Below are 24,388 nucleotides of genomic sequence, written 5' to 3' on the forward strand. Positions count from 1 at the left end.
TTTCCCCCTAAATTGGACCTAGACAATAATGGACATATGACTATGGTAGGGATTAGATTGTGAGCCCCTCTATAGGGAGCGCTAGTGACAAGACTACATATCCGCTGTTAAGCACTGTGGAAGATGTCAGCACTATATGGATACAAAATAATGTCCAAGTGTTTAAAGTTATTACTTGACAAACTGCTAGGCAACAATGGAGGGAGAGTTGTGGGAGCGATCAAATAATTTTTGTGAGCCCTTAAAATAAAAAATAAAAAATCTTTACAGAGGAAAAAAAGCACAGTTCATAGTACAGTATACTGTTTACACAACAACCACTCTTAACACATTAGGGCATAATTAAGAAGGTAAATCAATCAGAAAAAATGAGGTAGCATTTCCCCCAAACAACATAGTAAGGCAGCCTGACCCCCAAGCAACATGATTAGATAGCATATAGCCTCAAACAGCTTAATTGGGCAATGTTTCACACCCCACTCCAAGAAGATAGACAGCACACAGACAAACCCACAAAAACTGTGAAGCATACATCCCTAGATAATATAATTAGACAGTGCTCTCCCCAAACATCATAAGAAGAGTTTTCCAAAAAACAGAAAAATAGGGCAGAGACTCCTTCTAAATAACATAATCAGGGCAGATACCCCAAACATAATAAGGCAATCTGTACTTATTACATTAATAGGCTGCAAAAAGTTTCCAATACTAGAGGGTTCCAGGGAATGATGCACAAGAAGATCTTGATAGAAAACTTCTACAATCTCATAGATAACTTGTGTTTGACTTTCTTTCACAGGGAACACATGAGACTGTGCATGGAAATGCCAAGGCCCTGTCTACTGTCAGTGCCATTATCGATGGTTCTGGATCAATAGGTTAGTCTGGAGACCACATTCAGCTGCTGATTTTTGTAAAAAATGTATCAGAATGGGCAGTGTTCCTATAAGCTAAAGACATCTACAATCTACACAAATGAACATCTATACAGTACATACAATGAACACATTTGCATACTTTTGTGTAATTATGTGCCTCCACTTGTATTTTATAGCCCTGGACTGGTTAATCTGATAACTTTCAGTTGCTATGAAGCTGTATGTAGTCTCGTAGATCTTTACATAGTAGCTGTCAGCTGCCCATGTCTCGGTATCATGAGAGCTTCATAGACCTCACATTGTTTTGTGAAGAATAGCTACAAGTCTGAGGTGAATTATGCTAATGGTGGATCGCATCATGTGTCCTCAGGTGCTGCTTTAGGACCAGCCTTGGCTTCTGTTCTCGCTTCCAAAAGCTGGAGCTACGTTTTCTACATGCTAATTGCGGCTGATATCTTAGGCGCTTTGGTAAGTTTTCTGTATCTTCAGTATATACTTGAATATAAGTCTAGAAATCTAGGCCTGACTCACTAAATAAAAGTATAAGGGTCGACTTATACGCTTGTCACAAGTGACACAGAGTACACTGAATAATTTGTGTTTTATGAGTGACATTCCCATTCGCAGCAATTTCCCCAGTGGTAAGTGGCACTTTCTTGGAAATGGCAAGAAAACACAGGTCTGAAAGTCCTGGCCACAACAATTAAAGGAAAAGGGGCAGAGAGAGAGCTACAGGGCTGCAGGAAGGGGAGGCAAGGGGCATGAATTTGATAGAGCTTTCCATCAAATTTGCATACGAGCAACATACAAATATAAAGAAACATGAAATGATCACAGATGTTCTCTATACATTCAGCCTAACACACATTACATGGCTAAAGGCAGTCGCTTCATCAGAGGCTTCATAAGCTCTGCATGCCATCGCTGTGATTATTAAAAAAAACAGTAGGCGATCTGTTGTACAATTCCATAATATATCATGTTTCATTACATTTGTATGTGTAGCATCCTTCTTACTTGTAGAATGAATGTATCATTACAGGAGACAGGGGCGTAGGAATAGGCCCTGCAGCCCCTGCGCCCGCGGGGGGGCCCGCCCCCCCCTGGGGCCCGCTTGGGGCCGTTTTGTGGGTGCTGCCTGGAGGGGTGGCAGCATGAGGGGAAAGCCTTGCCCACAGTCGGCGGGGAGAGGGGTAGTTCCCCCCTCTCCCTCACCTCGGGGCTCTCCCCTCTGTGCTCCCCTCCAGCTCGTAAGTGTCTGTGGGGCTGTGGTGGGCAGCGAGCGGCGGGCAGATACATACCTGCTTCCGTGCGTTCCATCGGAGACTTCTCCCTCTAGCGGCTGACGTCACTTCCGGAAGTGACGTCAGCCGCTAGAGGGAGAAGTCTCCGATGGAACGCACGGAAGCAGGTATGTATCTGCCCGCCGCTCGCTGCCCACCACAGCCCCACAGACACTTACGAGCTGGAGGGGAGCACAGAGGGGAGAGCCCCGAGGTGAGGGAGAGGGGGGAACTACCCCTCTCCCCGCCGACTGTGGGCAAGGCTTTCCCCTCATGCTGCCACCCCTCCAGCACCCACAAAACTCCGAGCGGGCCCCAGGGGGGGGGGGGGGCATATTACGATTTTCAGGTGTCTGCTGCCCACATTACGATTTTCAGGTGTCTGCTGCCCACATTACGATTTTCTGGTGTCTGCTGCCCACATTGCGATTTTCTGGTCACTGCTGCCCACATTGTGATTTTCAGGTGTCTGCTGCCCACATTATGATTTTCTGTCTGCTGCCCACATTGTGATTTTCAGGTGTCTGCTGCCCACATTATGATTTTCTGTCTGCTGCCCACATTACGATTTTCTGGTCACTGCTGCCCACATTGCGATTTTCTGGTGTCTGCTGCCCACATTAGGATTTTCTGGTGACTGCTGCCCACATTGCGATTTTCTGGTCACTGCTGCCCACATTGCGATTTTCTGGTGTCTGCTGCCCACATCATGATTTTCTGGTGTCTGCTGCCCACATTACGATTTTCAGGTGTCTGCTGCCCACATTACGATTTTCAGATGTCTGCTGCCCTCATTACGATTTTCAGGTGTCTGCTGCCCTCATTACGATTTTCAGGTGTCTGCTGCCCTCATTACGATTTTCAGGTGTCTGCTGCCCACATTACGATTTTCAGGTGTCTGCTGCCCACATTACGATTTTCAGGTGTCTGCTGCCCACATTGCGATTTTCAGGTGTCTGCTGCCCACATTGCGATTTTCAGGTGTCTGCTGCCCACATTGCGATTTTCTGGTGTCTGCTGCCCACATTACGATTTTCTGGTGTATGCTGCCCACATTAGGATTTTCTGGTGACTGCTGCCCACATTGCGATTTTCTGGTGACTGCTGCCCACATTGCGATTTTCTGGTGACTGCTGCCCACATTGCGATTTTCTGGTGACTGCTGCCCACATTAGGATTTTCTGGTGTCTGCTGCCCACATTACGACATTCTGGTGACTGACTGCTGCCCACATTAGGATTTTCTGGTGACTGCTGCCCACATTACGATATTCTGGTGACTGCTGCCCACATTAGGATATTCTGGTGACTGCTGCCCACATTAGGATTTTCTGGTGACTGCTGCCCACATGGCGATTTTCTGGTGACTGCTGCCCACATTGCGATTTTCTGGCCCACATTACGATTTTCTGGTGAACACTGCCCACGTTACGATTGTCTGGTGAATGCTGTCCACGTTACGATTTTCTGGTGAACGCTGCCCACATTACGATTTTCTGGCCCACATTACGATTTTCTGGTGAACACTGCCCAAGTTACGATTGTCTGGTGAATGCTGTCCATGTTACAATTTTCTGGTGAACTCTGCCCACATTACGATTTTCTGTCCCACATTACGATATTCTGGTGAACGCTGCCCACATTACGATTGTCTGGTAAATGCTGCCCACGTTACAATTTTCTGGTGACTGCTGCTCACGTTACTATTTTCTGGTGACTGGTGCCCACATTACGATTTTCTGGTGAACTCTGCCCACATTATGATTTTCTAAAGGCCCACATTACGATTTTCTGGTGAACTCTGCCCACATTACGATTTTCTGGCCCACATTACGATTGTCTGGTAAAATGCTGCCCACTTTACAATTAATTTACAGTGAAACGCTGCCCCATTACGATTATTTGGCACCTATGGGGGGGGCCCCATCCAAATATTCGCAGGGGGGCCCAGTGATTTCTAGTTACGCCCCTGACAGGAGACCTAGCAAAGAGGGTGGAGTGCAAAGAGGTGCAAACTATTTTGCTTTCTGCTTTGTGCTGACCTATGAACCAGTGAGACAAACAGAAATAACTTGTTTCACAACAGAGTTATAGCAGTTGCAGACACCAAGCTTATTTGACATTACTGTAGTGCAGGGGTGTCAAACTCAAACACACAGTAGGCTGAAATTAAACACTGAGACCAAGTCGTGGGCCAACCTCACTGACTAGTGGCCCCCTTCTTCCCTCATAAAGTTCCCCGGTGTCTAGTGGTTCTTCTCCCTCCCCTATACAGTTCCCTGGTGCCTAGTGCCACCCCCCACCCCTATACAGGTCCCTAATGTTTAGTGCTTTCCCCGTACCTCCCCCATATGGCTTCCCTGTTGTTCTAGGGCTTCAACTCCAATATAGCTTCCCTTGTGGTCTAGAGTGGGCCAAGCATAATGCAAAGTGGGGAATTCACTTAGGGGCCAAATGTAATGGCTCTGAGGGCCAGATTTGGCTAGTGGGCCGGAGTTTGATATGTGTGCTGTAGTGATAAGTGTTATGGAAATCTGACTGCTTTTTGTTCCTTCCAGTCCTTGTTACGTCTCGTATACAAAGAAGTTAAACATTTGTGCCGATGCTATAGCAGGGCGACAAGGTAAGGGAAGATGTTTGTTTTCTGGAGAAATGTTGTCTATTGCCTTTTTCTTACTAGCTTCCCATTCTGTCTTTCACATTTGAAAAACTGACTACCCACCAGCAGAAGGTGTTTTATTATCTTGCTATAGAAATGCCAAACATATTTGACGCACGAGTACATGAGCAAGAAGCATTTCCCATAATGCATGACTTCAGGTCAGTAACTGAACATGCAGGTTATTTTCTTATGGCCCCAAAAAGTCAGGCTAAATAAACAGGCTATAGTTACATACAGTCTGTTACTAAATCCTAATCATTTTATAGAAACATATAATCCAATTTGCAATTTCAAATTTGCTGTGTGTGGTATTAGTGAGAACATGCAAAGTAAAGAATTATCATTCTGTAGCATCAGGACCGAAACCTTTATGTCAACAATTTGTACACAATTCCATATAATTCCAAAGGGTTCACATACTTTTTCTTGGTACTGAATATATATATATATATATATATATATATATATATATATATATATATATATATATATATATATATATATATATATATATAGTCAGTGCTGCCCATAATTATTCATACCCTTGGCAAACCGGGAATGACATAGGTGTATCTCAAAAGATGATAAGACAATGTACAAGAGGCATTATTTACATTTGAGCAAAAAGTATCCAGTCCAGAACTATTCATAGCCTTCTCAACAATCAATAGAATAGCCTTTATTGGCTATTACTGCAATCCAACGCTTCCTATAATTGCAGACCAGCTTTTTGCATGTCTCCACAGGTATTTTTGACCATTTATCTTTAGCATTGAGTTCCAAGGCCAAGTTTCTCTGCAGACTGCTTGATATTGTGGTTGAGAATACTCATGTATTGCACTTTTTTCATGGTACTATTTACTGTGATTAGGTCCATTGGCTGAACCCCCCCCCCCCCTGCTCCCCCCCCCCCCCCCCCCCAAAGCATTAGGTTCCCACCACCATGTTTGACAGTGGGGATGGTATTCTTTGGGTTGAAGTCTTTTTTACGCCAGGAAACATTATTGTGACCAAACAATTCAAATTTTGTTTTATCTGATCATAACACGGAAGTCTTCTTTGTCCAGATGAGCATTTGCAAAGACCAAGTAAGTTTAACACAGCAGTGTGCAGTGTCCATAGGATTGGCTGCCTTGAGACATTGCCACCAGCAGAGCCTAGATTCACCAGGATGGCTTTGGTGGTTATCCTTGGATTCCTTTTCACCTCACTCACTATCCTCCTGGACAGCACAGATGCCACTTTTGGCTTCTGATCATGTCCTTTGAGATTTTCCACAGTGTGGAACATCTTGTGTTTTTTAATAATACTTTGCACTGTAGCCACTGGAACTTCAAACATTTAGAAATGACCTTGTAGCCCTTTCCTGACTTGTGAGCAACCACAATGCACAGCCAACGGTCCTGACTGAGCTCCTTTGTCTTAGCCATGACTGTCCACAAATCAACTGCAGAGAGCTGCTTTTTTAACCTGCTGAGTTGATTAAAGGGATACTTAAGACAAATAAAAAAATTATTTTTACTCACCTGGGGCTTCCCTCAGCCCCCTGCAGCTGTCCGGTGCCCTCGCAGCATCGCTCCGATCCTCCTGTCCCCGCTGGCGGCTCCTTCCGGTTTCGGCGACAGCCGCCGACAGGCTGGGAACGTGAGTGATTCTTCGCGTTCCCAGCCACAATAGCGTAGCGCCCTCTATGCTGTTATTGCGGCAAGAAGGCAGCAATAACAGCCATAGAGGGTGCTATTGTGGCTGGGAACGCGAAGAATCACTCGCGTTCCCAGCCTGTCAGTGGCTGTCGCCGAAACCGGAAGCAGCCACCGGCGGGGACAGGAGGATCGGAGCGATGCTGCGAGGGCACCGGACAGCTGCAGGGGGCTGAGGGAAGCCCCAGGTGAGTAAAACAAATTTATTTTAATTTGACTTAAGTATCCCTTTAAAACAGCTGATCCCAATTAATCAGTGTAATTAGAATGCTTTAGAACAGCTTGGAATGGTATAGAACTTTGGATTTTCCCACTGACTGTGACAGTTCGTGAAAGGTATGAATAATTTTGAACTGGACACCTTTTGCTCAAATGTAAATAAAAGCTGAGAAATTGTTTTTTACCCACAATAATGCCTCTTGTACGTCATCTTATTCTCTTTTGGGAGACATTTATGTTATTTCCCGTCAAAAAAATTACTTGGTGGTTGAATAAAAGTAACTTTAAGTCAAAATTTGCCAGGGGTATTAATAATTATGGCCAGCACTGTATATATATATATATATATATATATATATATATATATATATATATATATAAATATATACAGTATATAAACAGGGCTGTGGAGTTGGCGTTGGAGTAAAAGCAATTTTGGGTACCTGGAGTCGGAGTTTTCATAAACTGAGGAGTCGGATGATTTTTGTACCAAATCTACAGCCCTGGTAAGTATTAGACTAAGGAGTCGGAGTCGAGGAGTCGGGGCAGTTTCGGGTACCTGGAGTCGGAGGTTTCATAAACGAAGGAGTCGGAGTCAGATGATTTTTATACCGACTCCACAGCCTTGTATATAGATAAATACATACAATGGCTTGCAAAAGTATTCGGCCCCCTTGAAGTTTTCCACATTTTGTCACATTACTGCCACAAACATGAATCAATTTTATTGGAATTCCACATGAAAGACCAATACAAAGTGGTGTACACATGAGAAGTGGAACAAAAATCATACATTATTCCAAACATATTTTACAAATCAATAACTGCAAAGTGGGGTGTGCGTAATTATTCAGCCCCCTGAGTCAATACTTTGTAGAACCACCTTTTGCTGCAATTACAGCTGCCAGTCTTTTAGGGAATGTCTCTACCACCTTTGCACATCTAGAGACTGAAATCCTTGGCCATTCTTCTTTGCAAAACAGCTCCAGCTCAGTCAGATTAGATGGACAGAGTTTGTGAACAGCAGTTTTCAGATCTTGCTACAGATTCTCGATTGGATTTAGATCTGGACTTTGACTGGGCCATTCTAACACATGAATATGTTTTGTTTTAAACCATTCGATTGTTGCCCTGGCTTTATGTTTACGGTCGTTGTCCTGCTGGAAGGTGAACCTCCACCCCAGTCTCAAGTCTTTTGCAGACTCCAAGAGGTTTTTTTTCCAAGATTGCCCTGTATTTGGTTCCATCGATCTTCCCATCAACTTTGACCAGCTTCCCTGTCCCTGCTGAAGAGAAGCAACCCCAGAGCATGATGCTGCCACCACCATATTTGACAGTGGGGATGGTGTGTTCTGAGTGATGTGCAGTGTTAGTTTTCTGCCACACATAGCGTTTTGCATTTTGGCCAAAAAGTTCCATTTTGGTCTCATCCGACCAGAGCACCTTCTTCCACATGTTTGCTGTGTCCTCCACATGGCTTGTGGCAAACTGCAAACGGGACTTCTTATGCTTTTCTGTAAAAAAATGGCTTTCTTCTGGCTTTCTTGTTGTCACTCTTCCATAAGAGCCAACTTTGTGCAGTGCAGGAATAATAGTTGTCCTACGGACAGATTCCCCCACCTGAGCTGTAGATCTCTGCAGCTTTTCCAGAGTCACCATGGGCCTCTTGACTGCATTTCTGATCAGCGCTCTCCTTGTTCGGCCTGTGAGTTTAGGTACACGGCCTTGTCTTGATAGGTTTACAGTTGTGTCATACTCCTTCCATTTCTGAATAATCGCTTGAACAGTGTTCCGTGGGATGTTCAAGGCTTTGGAAATCTTTTTGTAGCCTAAGCCTGCTTTAAATTTCTCAATAACTTTATTCCTGACCTATCTAGTGTGTTCTTTGGACTTTATGGTGTTGTTGCTCCCAATATTCTCTTAGACAACCTCTGAGACCATCACAGAGCAGCTGTATTTGTACTGACATTAGATTACACACATGTGCACTCTATTTAGTCATTAGCACTCATCAGGCAATGTCTATGGGCAACTGACTGCACTCAGACCAAAGGGGCTGAATAATTATGCACACCCCACTCTGCAGTTATTGATTTGTAAAATATGTTTGGAATCATGTATGACTTTCGATCCACTTCTCACATGTACACCACTTTGTATTGGTCTTTCACGGGGAATTCCAATAAAATTGATTCATGTTTGTGGCAGTAATGTGACAAAATGTGGAAAACTTCAAGGGAGCCGAATACTTTTGCAAGCCACTGTAAATACAATATATATATATATATATATATATATATATATATATATATATATATATATATATATATATATATATATAGTCTCTGACAAAAGTGATTGTTTTCTTTTTATGGGACAACAATGTAAGAAGATATGACACTTTGATACAATGTAAAGTAGTCAGTACCAGTCCCTTATATATATTAGTATATACGGCCATCCCTCACTATTTCCATATACCCTCATACACTTTTATCCAGCATAACCAACCGCATCATATTTCAAAACTAGGAAGTAATCCTCTTACCCCTCCCCCTGAATTCATCATCTCACCACAATCATACCATATCCTACTATTTAGCAATCCCACACTCCACGCCATTTTGAAATCTAATAAATTCCAACATTTTTACCACATTTCTCGACACTTTTTGAGCAACACCGCACACACGTTTTTTCATGTATTAAAAATACACTATATTGTAATATACAATTGTGTCTCACACAGCGCTCTAATTCGCTATCCATCTCTGTCATATTTCAGTGATACTCCGTTTTGTTGATTGCCTGATGAAGCGGGATTGTGCCCGTGAAACGCGTAGCAGTATTGTATAGGAGTATGTGAATACATTTTTCTGGATCATAAAGCAACAGCATCGTGTCTGTTTCTGAGTGGCAGGTCCACCGCCGCCACCCGAACATTTTAAATGTTTTAGCATTTTTTACTCTGTTGGCGCCTCTGTACACCTTTACGTAAAGTAGTCAGTGTACAGCTTGTATTACAGTCTAAAGTTGTTGTCCACTTAAAATACCTCAACACGCAGCTATTACTGTCTAAACCACTGGCAACAAAAGTGAGTAAACCCCTAAATGAACATGATACTCGTTACTGTTACAAAAATTGCTCTGGTCCATAAGTGTAAAACCCCCCTTCATGGTGAAGTGGTTAAAGTGGCCACACATGAAACAATAAAATGATCCGATTTTATGGCAATTTGATTAGAAACAAGAAGATGAACTGAAAAGTCAAGAGCTTTTTTTATTTGTTCGAGAATTCTGATTGTTATTTCCCACAATGCAATGAGGTTCACAGATAGGAAACTGTCAGGATCATGGTCATGATATCACACTGTGGGAGGGGTTCACCACAATATTATCCACACAGACCCCCCCTGATGATCTAGTTATTAGAATAAGTATACATACAGTGATGTGAAAAACTATTTGCCCCCTTCCTGATTTCTTATTCTTTTGCATGTTTGTCACACTTAAATGTTTCTGCTCATCAAAAACTGTTAACTATTAGTCAAAGATAACATAATTGAACACAAAATGCAGTTTTAAATGATGGTTTTTATTATTTAGTGAGAAAAAAAACTCCAAATCTACATGGCCCTGTGTGAAAAATAAATTGCCCCCTGAACCTAATAACTGGTTGGGCCACCCTTAGCAGCAATAACTGCAATCAAGCGTTTGCGATAACTTGCAACGAGTCTTTTACAGTGCTCTGGAGGAATTTTGGCCCACTCATCTTTGCAGAATTGTTGTAATTCAGCTTTATTTGAGGGTTTTCTAGCATGAACCGCCTTTTTAAGGTCATGCCACAACATCTCAATAGGATTCAGGTCAGGACTTTGACTGGGCACTCCAAAGTCTTCATTTTGTTTTTCTTCAGCCATTCAGAGGTGGATTTGCTGGTGTGTTTTTTGGTCATTGTCCTGCTGCAACACCCAAGATCGCTTCAGCTTGAGTTGACGAACAGATGGCCGGACATTCTCCTTCAGGATTTTTTGGTAGACAGTGGTTCCATCTATCACAGCAAGCCTTCCAGGTCCTGAAGCAGAAAAACAAACCCAGACCATCACACTACCACCACCATATTTTACTGTTGGTATGATGTTCTTTTGCTGAAATGCTGTGTTACTTCTACGCCAGATGTAACGGGACACGCACCTTCCAAAAAGTTCAACTTTTGTCTCGTCGATCCACAAGGTATTTTCCCAAAAGTCTTGGCAATCATTGAGATGTTTTTTAGCAAAATTGAGATGAGCCCTAATGTTCTTTTTGCTTAAAAGTGGTTTGCACCTTGGATATCTGCCATGCAGGCCGTTTTTGCCCAGTCTCTTTCTTATGGTGGAGTCGTGAACACTGACCTTAATTGAGGCTAGTGAGGTCTGCAGTTCTTTAGCAATACCTATGTGGTATAGGCGCTCCTCTTATTGAAATCTTAAACTGTTGACACTCTAGAATAAATGCTGATGTAACTCCACCCTAGTGGATCGCTAAGTACGCTGGGGGTATCACCTCCCTAAATAATAGTTTTGTTGTATGCGTACAGCGCTCCCACTCTGTGGCACAGAATATACTGTGACTGATTACACTTTAATGCATCATTACCACCTAGTGGTATAACTATTAAAGTCCTTTTGATATAGACTATTTACAGTCCTATTCAAACAGTGTCCTCTGGTACACACAGCAGTTCTACACAGTCCACAGGTTTCTCATATGAATTCAATTGTAACAATCGTTTATCCCACGTCCCATCTAGGTAGGGCAAAACCAATGTCCAATAATATACTCTCACCGATGTCCAGAGGCTGATATTTATAATCATCAGCAAACACGCTTCATTACTAATCCACACAGCAGTATTCTCCGGCGGCTTCCCCCTATATATATCTCAAACAAACAAAGGAAGGGACATAGCGTAATCCTGCTAGAGACAGTTTGCCATCCAATTCCCTCCACCAGTGCAGTCTATATGACCAAAGGCACCCTGCGTGTGTGTGCTTCCAGCATGCACCCCACACCGCTATTAATATAAACGCTCACCAGATTCTTAGGCTGCCCGTTACAGACCAGCAACTGCGTTTCAGGTGTCATACATCAATGGATTTCCACCAAGCCAATTGCTCCTTAAAAGACTCAAAAAGTAGATTCCAGGCGCGATTCCAGAGGCCTCAGGCGCGACGGCAGTGGAGACGCAGATGCAAGAGAGCGGATGAGGACGTCCTAGTATGATATGCGCATACCTTTTTTTACAATTGTGAGTGTATCTTATGTTTTACCTTTTTATATTAAACTGTATTACGCTATGGAATCTACTTTTTGAGTCGGCCGGCGCTCTTGGAGTAATTTTGGTCGGCCGGCCACTCCTGGGAAGGTTCATCACTGTTCCATGTTTTTGCCATTTGTGGATAATGGCTCTCACTGTGGTTCGCTGGAGTCCCAAAGCTTTAATAACCTTTACCAGACTGATAGATCTCAATTACTTTTGTTCTCATTTGTTCCTGAATTTCTTTGGATCTTGGCATGTCTAGCTTTTGAGGTGCTTTTGGTCTACTTCTCTGTGTCAGATAGCTCCTATTTAAGTGATTTCTTGATTGAAACAGGTGTGGCAGTAATCAGGCCTGCAGGTGACTACAGAAATTGAACTCGGGTATGATAAACCACAGTTATTTTTTAACAAGGGGGGCAATCACTTTTTCACACAGGGCCATGTAGATTTGGAGTTTTTTTTTCTCACTAAATAATAAAAACCATCATTTAAAACTGCATTTTGTGTTCAATTATGTTATCTTTGACTAATAGTAAACGGTTTTTGATGAGCAGAAACATTTAAGTGTGACAAACATGCATAAGAATAAGAAATCAGGAAGGGGGCAAATAGTCACATCACTGTATGTGTACAAAGAATGTACTAATTCCTACAAATAATGAACAAACAAAAAGTGTAAATTTAATTTTACAGGGAAATTGGGAGTGATAACCTGTCCTGAACTAATAATTTTGAAATAGCTCCAAGAATGTCTCATGTGCACAGTGTAACGATTGGTGTCAGCAACACAGATTTTTCTGATTATTGGTGATCTACAGTATCACCAATAATACAGATGCTATACCTAATTATGTGGTGATCTGCAGAATCACCAATAATACTAGTATAGCTAGACACAGGACACCCAATGTGATATAGTGTTTTGTGCAACAGTAATTGGAGAGATTATCTCCCGAGAAGCGGGAGATACAAACACTTCTGAAGCCTAGGATTCCCTGAGGGGCAGGGAACCAGGCTGTACTGCAGCCAGTGGATACCTGAGGAGCAGGAATCACTGTCTGGAGTAATATGATGATGATTGGTCTGCAGCTAGGAATTCCCTGAGGAGCAGGGAATCAGACTGTACTGCAGCCAAGGATTCCCTGAGAGGCACGAATTCAGACTGTACTGCAGCCAGTGGACCTTGGATAGGTAGAGACCCACTGACTGTGCTGCACGATGGTCTCCAGTGGAGCTGGCGACCATAGGCCTGATATAGCAGCTAATAACCCCCTGAAGAGCAGGCGTAACAGGTATACAGTAAGGCTGATCACCCAGGGGCTAGGTGACAGCCAGAAAGATCAGACAAGCCAGGTCGGCAACACACGGACAGACAAAGTACAGAAGCGGAAGACTGATTCGGTATCCAGGTACAGGCAAAGTTGGCAACAGGTAATCAGATGGGCGGAAGTACTGAATCAGAGAACAGGAGAGTAGTCAGGAAAGCCAGGGGTCATAACAGGTAACAGTATATATATCAATCCTAGTCTTAGGTGTGAGGTCCTTGGTCTCAACACCTGGGAACTAGTCTAACAGATGATAGTGACAATATAGCAATCTCCTAGTCTTAGGTGTGAGGTTCTTGGTCTCAACACCTGGGAACTAGTCTAACACATAAACAGTAGCAAGCAATAGTACTTTAAAGCTATCAACGGAATCTGACTCAGTGTGAATTCCCAGCTCCGGTGGTTCTAACACACTGTGGGATCTGACTCAGGTCTGAGCGCTCACACGTATATGTTCGCAACAGCAGACAACTTGCAAGTGACAAGCGAGTCCTATATATACTAAAAGCGCTCCACAGCGCCGAACCAGTCACTCAGCCAATCCGGAGCATAGCTGGAGTCAGCTGATCAGCATAATTAGCTGACTCCTCTTCTAGCAGCATAAAGGTCCTGGCGCGCGCACGCTTAGTTCTCCATCTGTGTGCACTAGAAGGACCAGGCAGACTGTGCATCTGCCATATAACATCTGAGAAACTTCTCAAGGGACTGGTTTATTCTGTCAGTCTGGCCATTGGTCTGTGGGTGGTAGCCTGATAAAAATTAAAGATCCATCTCCAGCTGATGGCAAAAGGCCCTCCAAAATTTTGACACAAACTGGACTCCCCGATCTGACACTACATTCTCCGGAATGCCATGCAGCCGGAAAATGTGCTGGATGAAGAGATCAGCCAACTCCTGGGCCGAGGGGAGTCCTTTCAGAGGGACAAAATGAGCCATCTTACTGAATCTATCTACTACCACCCAAATGACTGTCTTGCCCTCAGACTTGGGGAGTTCTCCCACAAAGTCCATCGACAGATGGGTCCAGGGTTCACTGGGCACTGGTAAGGGTTGTAGTGTACCCACTGGTGCCTGACGAGAGGGCTTACTCCTGGCACAAACTGAGCACTCTCTTACAAACTCCTTACAATCAGTTGCTAGCGTAGGCCACCAAGCGCATCTGGCCAGCAAATCCTAAATTCTGGCAGCCTGAGGATGCCCCGCATTTTTATGGGAATGGAACAATTGCAGGAGTTGTAGGCGGAAGGGTAGTGGTACAAACATGACTCCCTCAGGCTTCCCTTCTGGAACATCCTGCTGATAGTGGCCCAGAGTAGCCGTCCAATCCTTCCAGGTCTCAGTAGCTGCCAAGACTACTTTTTGAGGTAGGATGGTTTCTGGGGTTGAGGGCTGTACTGTCTCAGGCTCGAAACACCTAGATAGGGCGTCAGCTTTGATGTTCTTACTCCCTGGGGTGTACGTTATGACAAATCTGAATCTTAAAAAGAACAAAGACCAACGGGCCTGTCGAGGACTGAGTCTTTTGGCCCCTTCTATGTACTCCAAGTTTTTATGATCTGTATAGACTGTGATAGTATGCTCTGCCCCTTCTAGCCAATGTCGCCATTCTTCGAAGCCTAATTTAATGGCCAAAAGTTCTTGATTGCCAATATCGTAGTTCTTCTCAGCAGGAAAGAACCTACGGGAAAAGTAAGCACAGGGGTGAAGTTTGCCCTGCAGACCAGAGAGTTGAGACAGTACAGCCCCAACCCCGACCTCTGAGGCATCAACCTCTGCAATGAAGGGGAAGGTGACATCTACATGTCTCAAAATGGGAGCAGAACAGTTTTTTCAATGTGGAGAAGGCAGAATGTGCCTCTGCTGACCAGTGGTATGTGTTAGCCCCTTTCTTGGTGAGACTGGTGAGGGGTGACACTACCGAAGAGAATCCCTTGATGAATCTCCTGTAGTAATTGGCAAAGCCCAAAAATCTTTGGAGTGCCTTCAAACCCACAGGTTGTGGCCACTCCAAAACAACCGAGACTTTTTCTGGATCCATAGAGAGACCAGATGTGGAGATAATATAACCCAGAAAAGAAACAGAAGTGACCTCGAAGAGGCACTTCCCTAGCTTGGCATACAGTGAATTTTGTCTTAATTTCCTCAGAACGTACTTGACATGTTTACGATGTTCTGTCAGATTAGGAGAAAAAATCAGTATGTCGTCTAGATACACTAGCACGAATTTCCCCAGAACCTCCCTGAAAACCTCATTGATCAACTCCTGGAAGACGGCAGGGGCGTTACACAACCCGAAGGGCATCACCAGATACTCGTAGTGCCCGTCGGGTGTGTTGAACGCCATCTTCCATTCGTCACCGTCTCTAATCCATACCAGGTTGTATGCACCTCGCAAATCCAGTTTGGAAAAAATACTGGCATTGGTCACCTGAGCAAATAAATCGTCAATGAAAGGCAAAGGGTAACGATTTTTTACTGTAATCTTATTTAAACCTCGGTAGTCAATGCAGGGTCGGAGGCCTCCATCCTTTTTCTGTACGAAAAAGAATCCTGCCCCAGCTGGTGAGCGAGAAGGGCGGATGAAGCCTTTGGCCAAATTCTCTTTGATGTAATCCTGCATTGCCACCTTCTCAGGTCCTGATAGATTATAAAGGTGACCCCTAGGAGGCATACAACCAGATCTTAAATCGATGGGACAATCAAAGCTACGGTGAGGAGGGAGTTTGTCTGCAGACTTGGGACAAAACACATCAGAAAATTCTGCATACTGTACTGGCACACCTTTAACCTGAATCTTGGTAGCGCAAACAGCAACTTTCTCTAAACAATGATGATGACAATGGGCCGACCAGCTCTTTAGCTGACCTGTAGCCCAGTCAATCTGAGGAGAGTGAAGTTGTAACCAAGGCATACCAAGAATAATGGTAGATGTTGCCATCTGCAGGACCAAGAACTGTAAACTCTCTTTATGTAACACCCCTACATTACACACCAACAATGGGGTCTGAGAAAGTGGTTGTCTACTCTGTAATGGAGAGTCGTCAACTGCAGTAACCAGAATCTGTCGGTCTAATGGGAGTAACGGAATTCCCAATTTCTTAGCAAAGTCATAATCTATGAAATTAGCTGCAGAGCCGGAGTCTACAAAGGCTTCTGTGGGGACAGTCTGACCCTCCCACGTGATGGAACAGGGAAGGAGCAGACGATTATTGTTTAGAGGTAGAGACTGCTTGCCAAGGGTATTACCTCTGACTACACCTAGGCAGCAGCGTTTCCCGACTTAGGACAATTCTGAACCCTGTGACCCTCCTCAGCACACTATAAACAGTTTTTCCGATTTCCTGCGATTCTTTTCCACCTGCGTCAATCTAGAGTGTCCGATTTGCATCGGCTCTGGCAGGGGTGACGAGGGTGGAGAGGAGGCATAGGAGACATATCTTACAGCATTTCTACCCCGGGACTGTCTTTGATAGCGTAAGCGGCGATCTACCCTTACAGCTAAAGCGATTGCCTCGTCAAAGGACTTAGGCTCAGGATGTCCCAACATCAATTCGAAAACTGCATCAGATAAACCTGACAAAAAACAGTCTAATAGTGCATATGTTCCCCACCTAGCTGATACAGCCCACTTCCTGAACTCTGCCGCATAAACCTCTTCCGGATCTTGACCCTGGCGCAGGGTCTTTAGCTTCCGTTCAGCGGTGGAAGCAATATCCGGATCATCATATATAATGGCCATGGCTTTAAAAAATTCCTGAACCGATGTCAGAGCCTCGTGCTCTGCATGAAGACTATATGCCCATGTCTGTGAATTCCCTGACAAAAGGGTCTTTATAAACGTAACTCTCTGAGACTCAGTTCCCCAAAGGGTAGGCCTTAACTCAAAATATGATAGCACTCGATTTCTGAAATTCTGAAAGTCAGATCTATGTCCAGAAAACTTTTAAGGTACAGACATGCGAAAGTCTGTAACTAGAGGGGATCGCAATTTATTCACAGACGTTTGGAGAACCTGTATTGACCCAGACAAAGCTGGGATTTAAGTCTGCTGGCCATCAAGCACCCTGATGAGATTATCCACCGAAGTGGCTAAACTGTCACCTCGGCTGTGTAGTGCGTCCATATTGTTTTGGTCTGCTGTTCTGTAACGACTGGTGTCAGCAACACAGATTTTTCTGATTATTGGTGATCTGCAGTATCACCAATAATACAGATGCTATACCTGATTATGTGGTGATCTGCAGAATCACCAATAATACTAGTATAGCTAGACACAGGACACCCAATGTGATATAGTGTTTTGTGCAACAGTAATTGGAGAGATTATCTCCCGAGAAGCGGGAGATACAAACACTTCTGAAGCCTAGGATTCCCTGAGGGGCAGGGAACCAGGCTGTACTGCAGCCAGTGGATACCTGAGGAGCAGGAATCACTGTCTGGAGTAATATGATGATGATTGGTCTGCAGCTAGGAATTCCCTGAGGAGCAGGGAATCAGACTGTACTGCAGCCAAGGATTCCCTGAGAGGCAGGGAATCAGACTGTACTGCAGCCAGTGGACCTTGGATAGGTAGAGACCCACTGACTGTGCTACACGATGGTCTCCAGTAGAGCTGGCGACCATAGACCTGATATAGCAGCTAATAACCCCCTGAAGAGCAGGCGTCACAGGTATACAGTAAGGCTGATCACCCAAGGGCTAGGTGACAGCCAGAAAGATCAGACAAGCCAGGTCGGCAACACACGGACAGACAAAGTACAGAAGCGGAAGACTGATTCGGTATCCAGGTACAGGCAAAGTTGGCAACAGGTAATCAGATGGGCGGAAGTACCGAATCAGAGAACAGGAGAGTAGTCAGGAAAGCCAGGGGTCATAACAGGTAACAGTATATATATCAATCCTAGTCTTAGGTGTGAGGTCCTTGGTCTCAACACCTGGGAACTAGTCTAACACATAAACAGTAGCAAGCAATAGTACTTTAAAGCTATCAACGGAATCTGACTCAGTGTGAATTCCCAGCTCCGGCTGGTTCTAACACACTGTGCGATCTGACTCAGGTCTGAGCGCTCACACGTATATGTTCGCAACAGCAGACAACTTGCAAGTGACAAGCGAGTCCTATATATACTAAAAGCGCTCCATAGCGCCGAACCAGTCACTCAGCCAATCCGGAGCATAGCTGGAGTCAGCTGATCGGCATGATTAGCTGACTCCTCTTCTAGCAGCATAAAGGTCCTGGCGCGCGCGCGCTTAGTTCTCCATCTGTGTGCACTAGAAGGACCAGGCAAGACAGCATCACGCTGCTGCGCGGCAGCAGCCGCCGGCTGGGACGCGGAGATAGCCGCCATGCTGCTCTCCCATGCGGCGGCATCTCCGCTATTCATTACACACAGCAAATCAGAGGTTTCACTACAATAGCAGCCATAGACACCCCGCCCTCTCCCCATGATCTATTTGATTAACCACTTTCCCCACTGCTACAGTATATCTACGTCAGCTGTGGCACCCTCCAAGCCACAGCCACCTAGATATACTGACCTGGTTGCAGCCCTGCTGTGCACGGTCGGGTGCGCTTCAGAGCGCACCCTCCGGCACTGTCAGTTGCATTACTAATTGGTGGAAGGGAACATGTTCCCTTTTGGCCAATTAGTCCACCCCCCTCCCATGAACAATCACTGCAGTAGTGAACTGCAGCGATCCTTCATCTGTCCCCCTTGGCGCACAAATAGTTAAAAAAATGCACAAGCAAGCAGCCTCACTCACCTTACCTCGGTCACCTTGACGTCATCAAGCCGGGACCCGGCAATATGCGGCTGACTGCAGAGCGGTGATCGGAGGATCAGGCTTCAGGATAGTCGCAGGACCGAGGTAAGGTGAGTGAGACTGCTTGCTTGTGCATTTTTTTTAAACTATTTCTGCACGGAGGGGGCTGCCTGGTGTGGGGGGGGGGGGGGCATCTGGCTATGGATTTTTTGGGGGAGGGGGGGGGGATATGCAAAGGGGGTATACAGAGTTACTGGGGGACATCTTAGTAACAAAGGGGAGGGTGGGGGGGGTTACAAATTTTGCACATCTGGGCACCTGGGGGGGGGGGGGGGGGGTCCCATAACTTAATACTGGGGGCACATTTGGCTATAATGGGGGGAAGCACTAATCCTGGGGGTACATCTGGCTATAATGGGGTAATCCTGATCCCAGGGACACATCTGGCTATAAAGAGGGGCACTATTTCTGGGGGTGCATCTGTCAATCTATTCTGGGGGTGGCAAGCACAGAGGACACATCTGGCTATGCTGGGGGGGGGGGGCTGATATTGGGGACACATCTGGCTATACTGGGGGGGGGGGGGTGTGATACTGGGGACACATCTGGATATCTATACTGGGGCGACTTTAACTGGTGGCATAGTTTTTATGTCAATCGCACTTTTTATTTTTAAACAGAAATTGGTCAAAATTGAGAAATAATGCATTTTTTTTATTTCCCCCCCACTTTTCCCATTAAAATGCATAGAGAGGAACATTTTATTTGGGACCAAATACCGCCCAATGAAAGCTTAGTTTGTCTTGAAAAAAACAATATATAGATCATTTAAGTGGCACGAGAACAGGTGAAGTTATTGGTGATTAAACAGGGACACCGCTAAAGCATAAGAACTGCTCTGGTCAATAAGGGGAAAACAAGGTCTGGATGCAAAGTGGTTAAAGGTAAAGATTTTTCGTGGGAAAGGGGGAATCAGCTACTGATTGGAATTAAGTTGAATCCTTGGTTAAAGTTCCTCTTTAAAGGGAAATGCTGCAGCATTACATTTTATTATTTGTGCCCAGTTGTTTGGAAAGGTACATATAGTTATTATTCCCTTATATTTATTGTTATATCTTGTGTTATACACAGTCTCTATCAAATTAAATGAACGTATGAATAATTATTTTATATATGCCATCTGAAACCTGTGAGAGGTTCACAAATTTTGAAAGCATATCCATTCCTCACCAATTTTATAATTCAAAAGAGTAAAAATGAAAATGATATATTTTGCATCAATCAGAAGTACCAGAGATACAGGCCACTGAAGTCAAAGTCAGTTGTGAACCTAAGTTTTGTTATTGGTCATGATCAGATGCCAATAGCTGCATTAAAAGAAAACTATCAAACCAAGAGCCTGATTCACAAAGCGGTGCTAACAGTTAGCACGCTGGTGAAAAGCCCTTTATCACGCCTAAACTCAGTTTAGGCATGATAAGTTTAGGCGTGATAAGTTTAGGTGTGATAAGTTTAGGCATGATAAGTTTAGGTGTGATAAGTTTAGGCGTGATAAGTTTAAGCACCAACTGGGTCAGCACCGCAGTGCACAGCTGATCAAAAGATTTGCGCTAGCAAAGTCTTGTGCACTTCGCATAGAGTTTAATGGCACTGCTTTGCGTGCGGGACTTTGTGCGCGATCTAAACGTATCTAAACTTAGCATGCCTAAACTTATCACGCCTAAACTTATCATGCCTAAACCTATCACACCTAAACTGTCTTTTCACCAGCGTGGTGCAATGGTTATCACGCCTAAAGTCTCTAACTGGGTTAGCACCGCTTTGTGAATCGAGCCCCAAGCTCACAAGAGGGTGAGACGCAAGTGACGTCACCAGGAAGTGAACCAGCTGACAGCCCGGAAGCACTACACTGCAAGTCAGTAGTGCGGAAGAGCTGATAGGAGTCAATGAGCTGCCGGCCGGAGCTCTGACTCGCAACCCGAACTACCATCTGACGCCTAACGGAACGTGAACCTTTGGGAGCGTGAGTACATAAGCCTACTGCACGCATAAACTGAACTATATTTAAAAACAATATACATCACGGAGGTAAACCTATTAGTAGCAGCCACGGATAAAATTGAACATAGAGGAACTACATTAACCTACCAGTGACTTTATGAAACAAGACCACTATTTGTTAATAGAATTGGAACTGCTTTTAGAATATATTCAGTGCGGACTTTGCTCTTATCCTATTTTTTACTCCATTTTTTCTTTTTTTCCCTCTTTGAGATGCACATTGGAGAGTCTATGTGTGTTTGTGAATTCGTGTGTGACAAGTGCTATATTAGATCCCTATAGTAGGAAAATATGCAATATATGAGAATTAAATATAAATACTGAGTAATGCAATTATAAAATACACAAAGTTATGCAATATAGTTGTGAGGAAATGCGGAAAAGCCGCCGCAAGTGCTCAGAGTGAGGCGGCTGTTTCCGCGTCCAACATGGCGGCACAACGCGAAGAAACCGCCGCATGCCGCATGGGCAGAGCGGTGGAGTCCGCGTTGGATGCGGCGGATTGCACGCATAGCAATACTACTGACATTGTGGTTGGACGCGGGGAAGCCGCCGCTTGCTTGGAGAGCAGTGCGGCGGCCCCCACGCCTGAACCAGCGGATACATTGCAAAACATGTCTGGTGTGGCTGGGACTGCTAGTCCACACAGGTTCAGAACGACGCGCGCGCGCGCTGAGAGGCAGAGCTTATATGACAGCCAGAGAAGAGTCAGCTGACCAAGCTGGTCAGCTGACATTTTCAACACCTTTCATTGGTCCAGCACTTGAGGGTGGCGTTGGAGAGCGCTATAGTATATATACTGGGTGCTGGTCATTTCTCTGGTGTCTGGCGTTGCGATCACTACGTGGTAGCACTCAGACCTTGTCTGTATCTGTGTCCTAGCATAGTTTCCAAAGGTGTTGATGATCAAGGAACTCACACCTTAGCATTAGGAATATTGAATTGTATTATTTGTTATGACCTTCTGCCTGCCTGACTATTCCTCTGAACTCTGATTCTGTACCTTGCTATTTCTGATATCCTGTTGCCAAACTCTGCTCGTTCCTGGACTCTGTATTTGCCTCCTGATTCTGTACCTTGCTATTCTGATACTCCGTTGCCAAACCCTGCCTGTTCATTGGATTCCGTATCTGTCTCCTGAATCTGTACCTTATCTGTCTGTGTGTTAACGACCTGGCTTGCCCGACCTCGAGAACTGGCCTTACTGTTAAAGGCAGTTCCCAGACCTGTTGGTGACACCCTCTCACTGGTGTCACTCACACTCTGTCCTTCCTACTCTCAGCCTAGCTCCTCCCCCGGGAGAGTATAGGCCAACGGAAGGAACATACTTCTGTGCAGTACTCAAAATATTGCTGTTACACTTAACACTCACTTGTTATCTCAGGTGTCCAGAGGTTAGTAGATATATCTGATTATCGGTGATACTGCAGTTCACCGGTAATCAGACCCTCTCTGTGTTACACCGATCGTTACAATAGTATAGGAAAGTTTTCTTGTTAGTGCTTTATACGGTTTTATGTATATTATGAACAAATAAATCATTTTATGCCTATATGCATGAGTAGTTTAGACAATTATTGATACATTGGTATAGAAATAAGGATTATATATACCCAGCGCAACCTGTTTTTTGCTTTTATTTGATTCAATTTCTGTTGTGGGAAGGTGGGTGCCCACACTGAACTGGTTAGCAGCGGGCGAAAAACTACCCCAAGGGGATCCCAAACAAGCGCCCTCCTCCTTTTTTGAGCATTGTACAAATAATGTCTAAGTAGCTGTGTAAACATTTTCCTACTTTTCATGTTAAATATCAGAGGCTAAAGCTGTAGTTCACTGTGTAATTCATTGTGTGTTGATTTTAGCTATGTTTGGAATGTCTCATTTGCACAGGTGAATCTCTGCAGTCTGACATGCTAAGAACAGTGTAATATTGAAGCAGAGTTATATGCAATGGCTCTGGTGTCAGATTTCACACACTATTACAAATGTTTATGTTACACATAAAATACATTTCCTCTTCTTTCTGCAGACAATTTAGTCAGGGACAGGCAGCTGCCAGGGAGAGCTTTCTCTCACACACAGGGTTAACAGATGCAGTGTGAGGAAATCCCCCACCCCCGTTCTCTCAAGGTTCACTAACCCCTAAGAAGCAGTGTCAGGGAAGTGTGAAAGGAATTTGATAACAGTAAACAAACAGATTAGCAGTTAAAAGCACATTCAAGTACTTAAAGAGGTTCTGTGGTGGTCTGTAAAAACAAAAAGTGTCACTTACCTGGGGCTTCCAACGGCCTTCTGTAGATATCCTGTCCCGCGCTGTCACTGAAGAATTCTCTGTAAAGCAGGCTTAGGCTACAAAAAGATTTCCAAAGCCTTGAACATCCCACGGAGCTGTTCAAGCGATCATTCAGAAATGGAAGGAGTATGGCACAACTGTAAACCTACTAAGACAAGGCCGTCCACCTAAACTCACAGGCTGAACAAAGAGAGCGCTGATCAGAAATGCAGTCAAGAGGCCCATGGTGACTCTGGAGGAACTGCAGAGATCTACAGCTCAGGTGGGGGAATCTATCCATAGGACAACTATTAGTCGTGCACTGCACAAAGTTGGCCTTTATGGAAGAGTGGCAAGAAGAAAGCCATTGTTAACAGAAAAGCATAAGAAGTCCCATTTGCAGTTTGCCACAAGCCATGTGGGGGACATAGCAAACATGTGGAAGAAGGTGCTCTGGTCAATTCAGACCAAATGAAACTTTTTGGCCAAAATGCTATGTGTGGTGGAAAACTAACACTGCACATCACTCTGAACACACCAGCAGCATGGTGGCAGCATCATGTTCGGGGAGTGCATCTCTTCCGCAGGGACAGGGAAGCTGGTCAGAGTTGATGGGAAGATGGAAGGAGCCAAATACAGGGCAATCTTGGAAGAAAACTTCTTGGAGACTGCAAAAGACTTAAGACTGGGGCGGAGGTTCACCTTCCAGCAGGACAACGACCCTAAACATAAAGCCAGGGCAACAATGGAATGGTTTAAAACAAAACATATCTATGTGTTAGAATGGCCCAGCCAAAGTCCAGATCTAAATCTAATCGAAAATCTGTGGCAATATCTGAAAACTGAGACTGAGCTGGAGCTGTTTTGCAAAGAAGAATGGGCAAGGATTTCAGTCTCTAGATGTGCAAAGCTGGTAGAGACATA

General features: G+C 44.5%; 1 protein-coding gene and 1 long non-coding RNA gene across 2 annotated transcripts in view; one reads left to right on the forward strand and one right to left on the reverse strand.

The window, feature by feature from the left end:
• The window catches only part of LOC137538914 (uncharacterized), a 169,473-nt gene that overhangs the window by 101,444 nt on the left and 43,641 nt on the right, over positions 1 to 24,388 (reverse strand). The window lies entirely within an intron of this gene.
• Positions 1 to 24,388, forward strand: part of LOC137538611 (glucose-6-phosphate exchanger SLC37A2-like) — a 115,083-nt gene that overhangs the window by 79,600 nt on the left and 11,095 nt on the right. Inside the window, exons 15-17 of the mRNA XM_068260890.1 lie at positions 800 to 878; positions 1,249 to 1,346; positions 4,719 to 4,783. Coding sequence (XP_068116991.1) covers positions 800 to 878; positions 1,249 to 1,346; positions 4,719 to 4,783 — 242 coding nt within the window. The remainder of the gene's footprint in view (positions 1 to 799; positions 879 to 1,248; positions 1,347 to 4,718; positions 4,784 to 24,388) is intronic.

The sequence above is a fragment of the Hyperolius riggenbachi genome, chromosome 11 (genome assembly GCF_040937935.1).
Source record: "Hyperolius riggenbachi isolate aHypRig1 chromosome 11, aHypRig1.pri, whole genome shotgun sequence".
Lineage (NCBI taxonomy): Eukaryota > Metazoa > Chordata > Amphibia > Anura > Hyperoliidae > Hyperolius > Hyperolius riggenbachi.